At 41.5% G+C, this 14,907-nt stretch overlaps 1 protein-coding gene across 3 annotated transcripts in view; it reads left to right on the top strand.

Annotated features, from left to right (window-relative positions):
- Window positions 1–14,212, top strand: part of lingo1a (leucine rich repeat and Ig domain containing 1a) — a 266,562-nt gene extending 252,350 nt beyond the window's left edge. For all 3 annotated transcript variants that reach the window (XM_041837656.2, XM_041837654.2, XM_041837653.2), the window contains one exon: window positions 11,087–14,212. In XM_041837656.2, coding sequence (XP_041693590.1) covers window positions 11,099–12,946 — 1,848 coding nt within the window. In that variant the 5' untranslated portion in view covers window positions 11,087–11,098 and the 3' untranslated portion in view covers window positions 12,947–14,212. The remainder of the gene's footprint in view (window positions 1–11,086) is intronic.
- The last annotated feature ends 695 nt before the right edge of the window (window positions 14,213–14,907 follow it).

Raw genomic sequence — 14,907 nt, 5'->3', positions numbered from 1 at the left:
ATGCCACTCCTGGCGCAAAGATTCAAGCAGCTCAGCTTTGTTTAATGGCTTGTGACCATCCATCTTCCTCTTGATCACATTCCAGAAGTTTTCAATGGGGTTCAGGTCTGGAGATTGGGCTGGCTATGACAGGGTCTTGATCTGGTGGTCCTCCATCCACACCTTGATTGACCTGGCTGTGTGGCATGGCGCATTGTCCTGCTGGAAAAACCAATCCTCAGAGTTGGGCAACAATGTCAGAGCAAAAGGAAGCAAGTTTTCTTCCAGGACAACCTTGTACGTGGCTTAATTCATGCGTCCTTCACAAAGACAAATCTGCCCGATTCCAGCCTAGCTGAAGCACCCCCAGATCATCACCGATCCTCCACCAAATTTCACAGTGGGTGCGAGACACTGTGGCTTGTAGGCCTCTCCAGGTCTCCGTCTAACCATTAGACGACCAGGTGTTGGGCAAAGCTGAAAATTGGACTCATCAGAGAAGATTACCTTACTCCAGTCCTCTACGGTCCAATCTTTATGGTCTATTGCAAACCTCAGCCTAGCTCTTCTTTGCTTATCATTGATGAAGGGCTTTTTTCTAGCTTTGCACGACTTCAGCCCTTCCCCTCGGAGCCTGTTTCAAACCGTCCTCACAGTGCACTTCACCCCAGCTGCCGTTTGCCATTCTTTTTGTAGGTCACTTGATGTCATCCTACAGTTGTTGAGTGACATTCGAATGAGTTGCCGGTTATCCCGGTCAGTAGAGTCATTTTCGCCCTCTGCCGGTCTGTAGCTTTGTTGTCCCCAATGTCTGCTGCTTGACCTTGTTTTTATGAACCGCCGTCTTTGAAATTTTAAGGATGGAAGGAACCTGATGCTCACTGTATCCCTCTGCCAGTAAAGCCAGAATTGAACCCTTCTTTTCCTCACTCAAAACTTTCATTTTCAACTCTTTTGGCATGGTCAATAGTTGTTCTTTTCTGATTAATATTACTTTTGAGGTACTATTAGCACTGTTTTTGCCATCCAGCTGGTCCTGTTGCAAGAGGATAGTGATGACCACAGCACTGGCTTTTATACTTTTCCTCGTTAAATAAGGTTTGGTTCATGTGATCACCTAATCAGTACCTAATTCAGTACAATGAGGTGTGCCTGTGTTGGAATTCAACAGACACTGGAATGGAATGGCTGTCATACATGTAGAGATACTGATTTAAGAAAAATTTGCAGTGGTCTCTTAATTTTTTCCACAGCTGTGTGTGTGTGTATGTATGTATGTGTATATATATATATACATATACATACAGTGGGGAGAACAAGTATTTGATACACTGCCGATTTTGCAGGTTTTCCTACTTACAAAGCATGTAGAGGTCTGTAATTTTTATCATAGGTACACTTCAACTGTGAGAGACAGAACCTAAAACTAAAATCCAGAAAATCACATTGTATGATTTTTAAGTAATTAATTTGCATTTTATTGCATGACATAAGTATTTGATACATCAGAAAAGCAGAACTTAATATTTGGTACAGAAACCTTTGTTTGCAATTACAGAGATCATACGTTTCCTGTAGGTCTTGACCAGGTTTGCACACACTGCAGCAGGGATTTTGGCCCACTCCTCCATACAGACCTTCTCCAGATCCTTCAGGTTTCGGGGGCTGTCGCTGGGCAATACAGACTTTCAGCTCCCTCCAAAGATTTTCTATTGGGTTCAGGTCTGGAGACTGGCTAGGCCACTCCAGGACCTTGAGATGCTTCTTACGGAGCCACTCCTTAGTTTCTCTGGCTGTGTGTTTTGGGTCGTTGTCATGCTGGAAGACCCAACCACGACCCATCTTCAATGCTCTTACTGAGGGAAGGAGGTTGTTGGCCAAGATCTCGCGATACATGGTCCCATCCATCCTCCCCTCAATACGGTGCAGTCATCCTGACCCCTTTGCAGAAAAGCATCCCCAAAGAATGATGTTTCCACCTCCATGCTTCACGGTTGGGATGGTGTTCTTGGGGTTGTACTCATCCTTCTTCTTCCTCCAAACACGGCGAGTGGAGTTTAGACCAAAAAGCTCAATTTTTGTCTCATCAGACCACATGACCTTCTCCCATTCCTCCTCTGGATCATCCAGATGGTCATTGGCAAACTTCAGACGGGCCTGGACATGCGCTGGCTTGAGCAGGGGGACCTTGCGTGCGTTGCAGGATTTTAATCCATGACGGCGTAGTGTGTTAATATTGGTTTTCTTTGAAACTGTGGTCCCAGCTCTCTTCAGGTCATTGATCAGGTCCTGCCGTGTAGTTCTGGGCTGATCCCTCACCTTCCTCATGATCATTGATGCCCCACGAGGTGAGATCTTGCATGGAGCCCCAGACAGAGGGTGATTGACCGTCATCTTGAACTTCTTCCATTTTCTAATAATTGCGCCAACAGTTGTTGCCTTCTCACCAAGCTTCTTGCCTATTGTCCTGTAGCCCATCCCAGCCTTGTGCAGGTCTACAATTGCATCCCTGATGTCCTTGCACAGCTCTCTGGTCTTGGCCATTGTGGAGAGGTTGGAGTCTGTTTGATTGAGTGTGTGGACAGGTGTCTTTTATACAGGTAACGAGTTCAAACAGGTGCAGGTAATACAGGTAATGAGTGGAGAACAGGAGGGCTTCTTAAAGAAAAACTAACAGGTCTGTGAGAGCCGGAATTGTCACTGGTTGGTAGGTGATCAAATACTTATGTCATGCAATAGAATGCAAATTAATTACTTAAAAATCATACAATGTGATTTTCTGCATTTTTGTTTTAGATTCCGTTTCTCGTGGTTGAAGTGTACCTATGATAAAAATTACAGACCTCTACATGCTTTATAAGTAGGAAAACCTGCAAAATCGGCAGTGTATCAAATACTTGTTCTCCCCACTGTATATATGTATGTATGTGTGTGTGTTTATTTGTATGTATGTATGTATGTATGTATGTATGTATGTATGTATGTATGTATGTATGTATGTATGTATGTATGTATGTATGTATGTATGTATGTATGTATGTATGTATGTATGTCTATACATACATTCATACAGTATATTACCACACTGTCTACAAATATGCGTTTTTATGTATTTTTCTGATTGTTCCAAGAATCAACAAGCAGAGAATTCTTTGGGTGAATTTGTAGATGGTAAATCCGAGACTTTAATTTCCCCAGAAATGAGAAAACGTAATGAGAACATTTATTTTCTGGGAGCCTTTACATTATATTGACATAATTCCAGGCTAGGGTCACTAAAGGTGAATAAGTCCTGTAATTGTATGGTATTCATTGTTTACCTGTTATACGTTTGTGTGACAGCACAGCATCATAAGTATTCTGTTAGCTCATGCCAATCATTTCTTGTGATCATAATTATTAAGCTGCCAATCACCCATTCCTGGGGTTTTGGAATAAGAATCGGAGTCTATAATTATAATATAATCACGACAAGTGACACTTTTCTAGAACTTTGGCTAAGTTTTATCCTACAACATTTATTTTCTGGGAGAGAAGGTCTCCCAGAAGGGATGTAGCTCAGTTGGTAGAGCATGGCGTTTGCAACGCCAGGGTTGTGGGTTCGATTCCCACGGGGGGCCAGTATGAAAAAAATAAATATATATATATATATATATATAATCATCATCATGTATGCACTCACTAACTGTAAGTCGCTCTGGATAAGAGCTTCTGCTAAATGACTAAAATGTAAATGTAATGTAAATGTCTCTTCTCACTTCTGCTGAAATTAATGTATTTCTTCAATGGCGAGTTGATTGGAGTGAGGAATTGCATTAGGATTGCCATGCCTGCAAGGGATCGTTAACTAAATGGAGCCATAAATATTTAAACATGGCTAGCATTTCATATAGGCATGTCCTCCGCATCTTTCCCTTTGTCTGTGTGCTTATATACTAGCCATGGAGCATCAGCTGCCAACATGTCCTTATTAAAAACAGTCTTGAAAAAGATATGAACACTGCAGTGAAACTGCTTTCATTTTATTTGAACGAAATGAAATAGAGAATGTTTTTTGCTGCATCGATACAATGGAGCTTTTTGTCTGTTTCATATGAGCCTCGGAAAATCAGGTGCTAGAATGAAATAATCAGACTGGTATTATTTCATTGGGATTTTGACCCCAGTTTTGCGTTGAAGGACTGCTCATACTCATTACCATCCTAATACCCTACTGTGGTCCTAGACTCCGATGCTGCAGCCATGTAGCTTTACCAGCAAGTGATTACAGTTGAGCGCTTCCTTGATTAGGTTTTGGTGTCAATGATGGAGTTGGACATAATAGCATCTATGAGCGCGATATCCAATGTGTAATAGGCACACAAAGCAAAGGCAAAAAGGTGGCACGGAAAATAGAGATTGGCAGCTGCACTTCCTCTCCCCTGTCAGGTGTTCCACCAGCTGCTTAAGCCTCCTGTACATACATCCTGTATGGCTCCCTTTTCAGACAGCTTTAACTTGGATCAATGTAGTTTAAAGCTGCAATATATAACTTTTGGGGCGACCAGACCAAATTCACATAGAAATGTGAGTTATAGATCTGTCATTCTCATTGAAAGCAAGTCTAAGAAGCGGTATATATGTTCTATGTGCGCTACTTCTATGCTTCCCGTTCTTAAGTTTTGGTTTTGCGTCTTTTACTTTCAGTTTTGTACACCAGCTGAAAATACAATATTTTTGGTTATGGAAAATATATTTCACAACGTTTTAGATGGTACAATGATTCTGTACACTATACTTTCTTGTTTTGTCACAAACTGAAATTAGGCAAACTATTAGAATTTTAGCAACCAGGAAATGTCGGAGCAATTTCTGTATAGTGCACTTTTTAAGTAATACAAACAGGACAATTATGCAGTTACGTCGGAGACAGTAATGTCTGCTCTGGGACGTATGGGCAGTTCTTGAACTCCGACTCTGACCCCAATTCACTATCCCCCAGAGATGGTCCCTATATTAACTTTTTCTTTCAGCCATTTCTCATTGGTTTGAGATGGTATTTCACTTGATTACAGATGTTATTGACACTTCTCCGTCTGACCCTTGACCCAACGAGAATAATTAAATTAAATTGAGAGCGAGAAAAAAAACGTAAACCCCTTTGATTAATCTAGCGTCAGTTTGTCTTGTCTGGGGCTTTCCAGAAAGAATTATCAGCAGTGGCGACAATGGTAGTAAATGTCACCATTTAATTAACTGTCTACCATAACAATTATCAGTTATTTTCTCTCCTTGCAGTCACATTCTGTCATGTGTAAATGTGGACTTTTTAAAATCAGTGAAGCTCAAAAGTGTACATTATCCACCTTCACAAACATTGTCACGCAGTCAGCTCATTACATATTGACTTGAGAGACAAAATTAATGAGGAGAGATTTAAAGTGCTTAGCACCAAGGGAATTATGTGTGTGACAATAGCGATCATAAATTGACTGGAGCTCCTCAGGGATGTGGGTCGAGACTATGGATTAACATTGGTCAGGATCCCAGGACTGTCCTTGGAACACTTCACATTTCCCCCCCAAAAAAATTACGACAAGACCCGGGAAATTACAAAAAATTCCCCAATGTCGGCACTAATGCAATTCCACAAAATGCACAACATGCGCATCATCAGATTAGCAAAAAATGAAATAGCACAATATCCAAACGGGTTGTCGCATGGAAGCCTTTAGCTTAGCATATTTACTTCACACAAAATCTTCATGAATTCAAAGCACATGAATTATTGACGCTGCCGGACTGCACATGCGACCCGAATGCAGTTAATAAACTCTACAAGAAAACCCTACAGTATAGCCTATAGAAGAACGTGTGCCTCTTTCAGCTGTCTTTGTGACTGTTCAGACAGTCAAATTTGATAGGGCTATGCACAATTAACTACATAAGCATCTCTGTCACAGACATGAAGAAAGGCATGAGAGCCATTCCACCTCAAAAAGCCACAAAAAAAAGGATTTTGACACCAACCATCTGATTGTTTTGAAATCGTTTCTGTTAGAAACAGATAAGATAAGCATTCCTGCAACATTATTTTGTTGAAATATAATTTGATCAGAGAAATTAAGATAATTGATTTTACCCAAATTTGCCATTTTAATTTATAGGACTTATATAATATACAATAAATAAAGTACCTAACGTCCGAATTGGACCAAACTTTTTTTCTAACAATGACTTAGACACGAGGAATGTTTGGTCATCAGTGTTCATGCAAGTTTGATGTGTGTGCCACCCAGAACCAATTAGAAGGTTAACTGATCGTTGCTAATGGCTGCTATAGAGAGACAAAACACTGAGAATGGAGTTGAATGTCCAATAGTCTTAAATAGTGTAAGGTATTTAAGATAGATTTTTGTGTATCACTTGACTTGTGTGCAAGGCCAGATTACAAAGATTAGTAAGGACATGTGAGGGTTTTGTTCCACATCCTGAAAAATAGGGTGTACAAACCCAACAATACACCACCTATGAAATGGTGTTACAGGTCCTCTGCATACTTGTACAGAATTATACTGTATATTGTTAAACTACAAGGCTAAAACTTAAGGTTTTGGGAAGAATTTCTTAGAATCTCATGAATGATGTCCCTTTTTGTTTAAAGGTCTAAAGCAGCCATTTGTATCTATATCAAATGATTTCTGGGTAAAATGTAAGTACCTTACTGTGATTGTTTTCAATTAAAATGGTCAAAAATAAACAAAAATAGATTCTCACCAAAGAGCAATTTCTCAAGCAAGCATTTTGTTATTGCTCTATTAACTAATTTACCATCTGGTGATCTCACCAAAACAGGCAAACATTTCAGGTGGTCTTTTCAAACAGCTCTTAAACTAAAAGGGCATTATCATTTTCACAATTTCACAGTATTATTCCAACCTCACAGTGTGGAAATATATACAAAACACAGGAAAATCACGGTTTTGACTGCACTGGGCCTTTAATCCACCTTTTTCAATAAATACACAAGTAATTGCTATGCCACTATGGCTCTGCATAAAAATTGAAAATAATATAATGATAAAATCAATGATTAATTACAATGTTAGTACTAGTAGTAATAATAATAAATAATAATAATACATGGGACTTATACAAAGGACCCAAAGTCGCTTTACAATTGAAGAAATTAAAAGAAAAACAAAAAAACTGGAGTCAAAACATCACACTAGTCAAGGGGTCTGAATACTTTCCGAATGCACTGTACATCGGACTTGACACCATTTGTCTTTGATTGCTCCCTGCTACTGCTGACCCACTCCCCACTCTGTTTTAACTCACACAGCACATTCACGCATGGAAATAGAAAAAATAAAATATTCTATGCTAACGGTACACATTAAAGATGTGCTCAGCATACAGTGGGGAGAACAAGTATTTGATACACTGCCGATTTTGCAGGTTTTCCTACTTACAAAGCATGTAGAGGTCTGTAATTTTTATCATAGGTACACTTCAACTGTGAGAGACGGAATTGAAAATCCAGAAAATCAAATTGTATGATTTTTAAGTAATGAATCTGCATTTTATTGCATGACATAAGTATTTGATCACCTACCAACCAGTAAGAATTCCGGCTCTCACAGACCTGTTGGTTTTTCTTTAAGAAGCCTTCCTGTTTTCCACTCATTACTTGTATTAACTGCACCTGTTTGAACTCGTTACCTGTATAAAAGACACCTGTCCACACACTCAATCAAACAGACTCCAACCTCTCCACAATGGCCAAGACCAGAGAGCTGTGTAAGGACATCAAGGATAAAATTGTAGACCTGCACAAGGCTGGGATGGGCTACAGGACAATAGGCAAGCAGCTTGGTGAGAAGGCAACAACTGTTGGCGCAATTATTAGAAAATGGAAGAAGTTCAAGATGACGGTCAATCACCCTCGGTCTGGGGCTCCATGCAAGATCTCACCTTGTGGGGCATCAATGATCATGAGAAAGGTGAAGGATCAGCCCAGAACTACACGGCAGGACCTGGTCAATGACCTGAAGAGAGCTGGGACCACAGTCTCAAAGAAAACCATTAGTAACACACTACACCGTCATGGATTAAAATCCTGCAGCGCACGCAAGGTCCCCCTGCTCAAGCCAGCGCATGTCCAGGCCTGTCTGAAGTTTGCCAATGACCACCTGGATGATCCAGAGGAGGAATGGGAGAAGGTCATGTGGTCTGATGAGACAAAAATAGAGCTTTTTGGTCTAAACTCCACTTGCCGTGTTTGGAGGAAGAAGAAGGATGAGTACAACCCCAAGAACACCATCCCAACTGTGAAGCATGGAGGTGGAAACATCATTCTTTGGGGATGCTTTTCTGCAAAGGGGACAGGACGACTGCACCGTATTGAGGGGAGGATGGATGGGGCCATGTATCGCGATATCTTGGCCAACAACCTCCTTCCCTCAGTAAGAGCATTGAAGATGGGTCGTGGCTGGGTCTTCCAGCATGACAACGACCCAAACCACACAGCCAGGGCAACTAAGGAGTGGCTCCGTAAGAAGCATCTCAAGGTCCTGGAGTGGCCTAGCCAGTCTCCAGACCTGAACCCAATAGAAAATCTTTGGAGGGAGCTGAAAGTCTGTATTGCCCAGCGACAGCCCCGAAACCTGAAGGATCTGGAGAAGGTCTGTATGGAGGAGTGGGCCAAAATCCCTGCTGCAGTGTGTGCAAACCTGGTCAAGACCTCTCTGTAATCTCTGTAATTGCAAACAAAGGTTTCTGTACCAAATATTAAGTTCTGCTTTTCTGATGTATCGAATACTTATGTCATGCAATAAAATGCAAATTAATTACTCAAAAATCATACAATGTGATTTTCTGGATTCCGTCTCTCACAGTTGAAGTGCACCTATGATAGAAATTACAGACCTCTACATGCTTTGTAAGTAGGAAAACCTGCAAAATCGGCAGTGTATCAAACCCCACTGTACATGTCTCAAACAGCGTGAATTGGATTATCTTCGGAAAAATGTTAATTCAAGCTGCACCTGGCCGCTTTTGAAATACCATCATTTAATATTAGGGAGCTCGCATCGACTGATTGATCTTGAACAAGTTGCTATGCATGCATTCAAGCCACACACACCAACATCGACACACACACAGTGGTGTAGTGGTTCCTTGAAGAAGTGCGTATAGGCGACTACATTTTTACAAAAAAAAATCCAACCGCCCCACACGGCGAACGAAAGGCTCCCTGTGTAAAAACATCTATGAGAAACAGTGATATACACTCTGAATGACCTACAATGATAAATCCCATATTGGTCTTTCACAGTCAGGCCAACCCAAGCTGTACTGTGCAAGTAGGCTAATACCATTGATTCAGATTTTTCCTCATTGTTTCATGTTTTCACTCTCAAAGTCACCCATTTTTTTTAACAGAATAACAACAAAATGGTATGTTCTAAGTCCATAACAATGCTTAAACCACATCAGGAGACCGACCACTTTTGAGGTCTGGGACAAGTCTAATAATTTATTTTAGTGTAGTTACCCTTTAATTCAAGTGTGCAGGCACCTAGCACTGTTGTTTGGTTAGCAGTGTTTCTGTAGCACATGAGTTGGAGTTTGCAAAATAAATAGCTACTGGATTGATGCAAATAATCATGATATCATTCTGACAGGTAGGCATAGGCTACTTTGTAGCTACTGTAGTTAACATTTAATATAGAATGTTTTTGGGAAAGCCTTTCCATCTACCAGAAGATGGTTAGGCCTTTCATTAGCATCGCTATATTTTTTCTTTCCTTAAATGTTTGAAACCTGGATGTTTTACTTGATATTATGAGATATGTCTTACCTCACTTGAAATTAGCCTATAGCCAAAATCCCACCATAGAAACGTGGAGGCAATTATTTTTATAAAGACTTACTCATATGCTTTATCCTGTTTTATTGATTTTCTTTCAACTTTCTTTCATTGTCTATCCTAGTCATATTAGCAACCAATGATAGTTGTTGCGTATTTAAATCCCCCCTCTTTCTAAATTTCTAATGGATATTTCCATCTCTGCGGTGCACATTTTAGAACGCCGTTTTCCTGCTAATTGCATTTTGGAACATTCACGCGAAAGTACATTGCTGCACCTAAAATGTGAAGAAATAATAGTTTATCAACATTTTAAGCTAAATATTCTGATCTGTTCCATCTGCCTTATTAATTGAAACTGCGTATACCTCCACTACACTACATTGTTACGTATCAGTGGAGATTAAGAAGTGAGTATACGCAATGCCCACGGAAAAATAAGTGGGTATACGGCGTATACCCTCCACTGCGCCACACACACACACACACACACACACACACACACACACACACACACACACACACGCACTCTATACATAACCAGGCAGCATCACACATGCCAGGAATTGATTAGAATTCTTTGTGATACATCTACTGTCTGTCCAAGCTCAGCATTTCTGCTTATGGCTCATAAATGAGTCTTATATGGTGCAGCGAACACTGTTCCATCAGTTCACAGGAGCCTCCTGCATCTGAAATGCCTTTGTTGTTCTGCGTAGAGTAGTGAGCGTTGCAGAATTCAAATATGTCCGTTTTCTCCATTATGCAAGCACATACCTTATTCCTAGTAATCCCCCACCCCCATTCCTCTTTCCTTTGTGCCATTAATATTGCAGCAATTTGCACTCTATTTCAAATTGTGTCACGAGGGTGGCATCGCATTTCATTTTATTGCTTTTCATTGTTGGTGTCGAAATGCCTGGCAGAGAATAGTAGCCACTATTTTTCTAAAGAGAACAAACAGTATAATATGTTTTCATTAAAGGACACTCCTTTTCCCACACTTCAAAGCATTTTATATGCAGCAATACTGCAGAATGTGGCTTCAAAATACATTACGAAAGTGATCTCACTGGACAGTTTAGCAGCATTAAACCTACAGTATGAATCCACAGTCCAACAACGTACTGTTACAATTTTGAGTGACCACCAATTTTAATGATAAGGAAATAGCCCAGTGTCATTTAGAGGATATCTAATCAGTGATTTGTTTTTCTAACATGTCCTTTCTCTGTCTCTCTTGTGTCTCCATAGGTAACCGATAGGATGGGGGCCAGGGAAGCGAATGGGCACAGCTACCTGGTGGCTTGCTGGCAGCCCATTCTGATTCTGATGCTGGGCACCGTACTGTCCGGTTCCACCACAGGCTGCCCGTCCCGCTGCGAGTGCAACGCCCAGGAACGCTCGGTCATATGCCACCGCAAGAAGCTTATGTCCGTCCCTGAGGGCATCCCCACAGAAACGCGGCTGCTGGACCTCAGCAAGAACCGCATCAAGACCATCAACATGGATGAGTTCGCCACCTACCCCAACCTGGAGGAGCTGGAGCTCAACGAAAACACCATCTCTGCCATCGAGCCCGGCGCCTTCAACAACCTGTACGGCCTGCGGACATTGGGGCTGCGCAGCAACAAGCTCAAACTCATCCAGCTGGGTGTGTTCACGGGCCTCAGCAACCTCACCCAGCTGGACATCAGTGAGAACAAGATAGTCATCCTGCTGGACTATATGTTCCAAGACCTATACAACCTGCGCTCCATGGAGGTGGGCGACAATGACTTGGTGTTCATCTCCCACCGGGCCTTCCATGGCCTCAGCAGCCTAGAGCAGCTGACTTTGGAGAAGTGCAACCTGACCTCGGTGCCCACCGAGGCCTTCACCCACCTCCATAGTTTGATCTTTCTCAGGCTGCGCCACCTCAACATCTACATTATTAAGGATTACTCCTTCAAAAGGCTCTACCGGCTGAAAGTGCTGGAGATCGCCAACTGGCCCTACCTGGACACCATGACCTCAAATTGCCTCTATGGACTGAACCTCACCTCGCTGACCATCACCAATGGCAACCTGACCTCCATCCCATACGTGGCTCTCCGGCACTTGGTCTACCTACGGTTTCTGAATCTGTCCTATAACCCCATCCACACTATTGAGGGGAATAAGCTCCATGACCTTCTGAGGCTCCAGGAGTTTCACCTGGTCGGGGGCAGGCTGGCTATGATCGAGCCCTACTCGTTCCGAGGCCTAAACTATCTGAAGATCTTCAATGTGTCTGGCAATGCCTTGAGCACTTTGGAGGAGTCTGCGTTCCACTCGGTAGGCAACCTGGAGACTCTTGCGCTTTACGACAACCCCTTGGCCTGTGACTGTCGGCTGCTGTGGGTGTTCCGGAGACGCTGGAGGCTCAACTTCAACCGGCAGCAACCCACCTGCGCTTCACCTGAGTTTGTACAGGGAAAAGAGTTGAAAGATTTCCCGGATGTCCTGCAGCCCAACTACTTCACGTGTCGCAAGTCCAGGATTCGGGATCGCAAGGCACAGCAGAAATTTGTGGACGAGGGAACTACTGTTCATTTTGTATGCCAGGCGGACGGTGATCCCGCCCCAGTCATCATGTGGCTCTCACCACAGAAGCAGTTCATCACGACCAAAACCATCGGGCGGCTCACAGTATTCCCCGATGGCACCCTTGAGGTGCGCTATGCGCAGATTCAGGATAATGGCACATATGTGTGTATAGCCAGCAACGCCGGTGGCAACGACACATCTCTCGCCCACCTGCATGTCCACAGCTACTCTCCAGACTGGCCTCACCAACCCAACAAGACCTTTGCCTTCATCTCCAACCAGCCCAACGAGAATGGTGCCAATGGGACGCGAACCAACGTCCCCTTCCCCTTTGACATAAAGACCTTAATCATCGCCACCACCATGGGCTTCATATCTTTCCTTGGTGTCGTCCTGTTTTGTCTGGTGCTACTCTTTCTGTGGAGTAGAGGTAAAGGGGCCACAAAGCACAACATAGAGATTGAGTATGTGCCACGCAAGTCAGACGCTGGCATGAGCAGCAGCAACGCAGACGCCCCTCGCAAGTTTAACATGAAAATGATTTAACGGGACTCAGGGAGCAAACAGACTCTGAACTACAAATTGTAAAAAAAAAAAAAAAAAAGTCAAATCCTCCCTTACAAATCTGTGGATCCTGGGATGTTATCATAAAGTAATCTGTTTTCCCTGACTTAACTGTTGGAGATGGAGAGAGAAGTTCCTTGCTTTCGTAATATGTTGAGTATATGAGGGGATGATGGCACAGCCGACGCTCCGCAGCGTTGGCAGTTTCTGCAAGGCCTTTAGGTACCGTTTGTTCAAAAGCAAATTTTGTTGTGCGCGATTCCTATTCCTGTGGATTTATATTGGGAAGAAATTATAGAAAAAAAGAGAAGAACCCTTCTATATGTTCGTAATAACCTTCACTGTCCTTTTGCCTGTGTTTTTAGTTTATAGATTTTTTTACAGAAATTGAAATATTTGTTTACCAAAATGTTAAGAGTAGATTGTATGGGTTGATGAGCACATTTAAACAATCCCTTCTGGTACTTTGTCAGTCAGAATGAATATATGTAAATGTTCTGTATCTCATCCATATCATTCACTACACTTTACATTAAGTTGCTTTTATACCTGTGGAGCGCAATGTAATTACTCTAGTAAACACATTGTGTTACTCTACTAAAAACAATGTTACATAATTATTTAGTAATTGCATTGTAATGGTGTAGTATTTGAGTTACTGTTTCTTAGTCTACTGTTTCTTGTGTCATAACAAACAATGCACAATTCCATTACTATGCATTTACAAAGCAATGACAACTTCTTACAATTACTATGTAACATGTTACTGATGTTGTTACTAGAGTAATTATAGCATTACTGCACATGTGAAAGAGCAACTTAATTTAAACTGTTACCAAGGAAGATTCAAATACAAGTCATTTTGTTGGCATAGTTTGATAGTATATAAGGGTAGATGAGTCATTGCTCTATAGCGGCTTTTGGTTCTAACATGATTCTTCTCAAAACTCCTCTAAATTCATTCATTCATTCATTAAGACACTGTGACACACAATGTTTATTGGCCATAAACATTGTATTATTTTATTATATTACATCATATAATGATAATATACAGTACCTTCACACCCCTTGACTTTTTCCACATTTTGTTGTGACAGCCTGAATATAAAATGGTCACAGATCTACACATAATACCACATAATGTCAAATACGAATTAATTACAATTGAAAAAAGTATTCAACCCCTTTATGGCAAGCCTAATTAAGTTCAGGAGTAAACATTTGCTTAACAAATCACATAATAAATTGCATGTACCCACTCTGTGTGCAATAATAGTGGTTAACATGATTTGTTAATGACTATCCCATTTCTGTACCCCACACATACAATTATCTGTAAGGTCCCTTAGTCGAACAGTGAATTTCAAGCACAGATTTAACCACAAAGACCAGGGAAGTTTTCCAATGCCTCACAAAGGAAGGGAACCGATTGTTAAAAATAAAAAAGCAGACAATGAATATCCCTTTGAGCATGGTGAAGCTGTTAATTAGGCTTTGGGTGGTGTATCAATACACCCAGGCACTACAAAGATACAGGCGTCCTTCCGAACTGAGAGAAAGAAAACCGCTCAGGGATTTCACCATGAGGCCAATGGGGATTTTAAAACGGTAACAGAGTTTGATGGCTGTGATAGCACAAACCTGAGGATGGATCAACAACATTGTAGTTACTCCAAAATACTAACCTAAATGACAGAGTGAAAAGAAGGACGCCTGTACAGAATAAAACAATATTCCAAAACATGCATCTTGTTTACAACAAGGCACTAAAGTTAATGCTGCAAAAAAATGTGGCAAAGGAATTCACTTTTCGTCCTGAATACAAAGTGTTATATTTGGGGCAAATCCAACAAAACGCATCACTGGGTACCATTCTCAATATTTTCAAGCATGGTGGTGGCTGCATCATGTTATGGGTATGCTTGTTGTCAGAAAGGACT

This window comes from Coregonus clupeaformis, chromosome 19 (genome assembly GCF_020615455.1).
Source record: "Coregonus clupeaformis isolate EN_2021a chromosome 19, ASM2061545v1, whole genome shotgun sequence".
Taxonomy (NCBI): domain Eukaryota; kingdom Metazoa; phylum Chordata; class Actinopteri; order Salmoniformes; family Salmonidae; genus Coregonus; species Coregonus clupeaformis.
The sequence above is the reverse complement of the archived record's forward strand: the minus strand, read 5'-3'. Positions and strand labels throughout refer to the sequence as shown.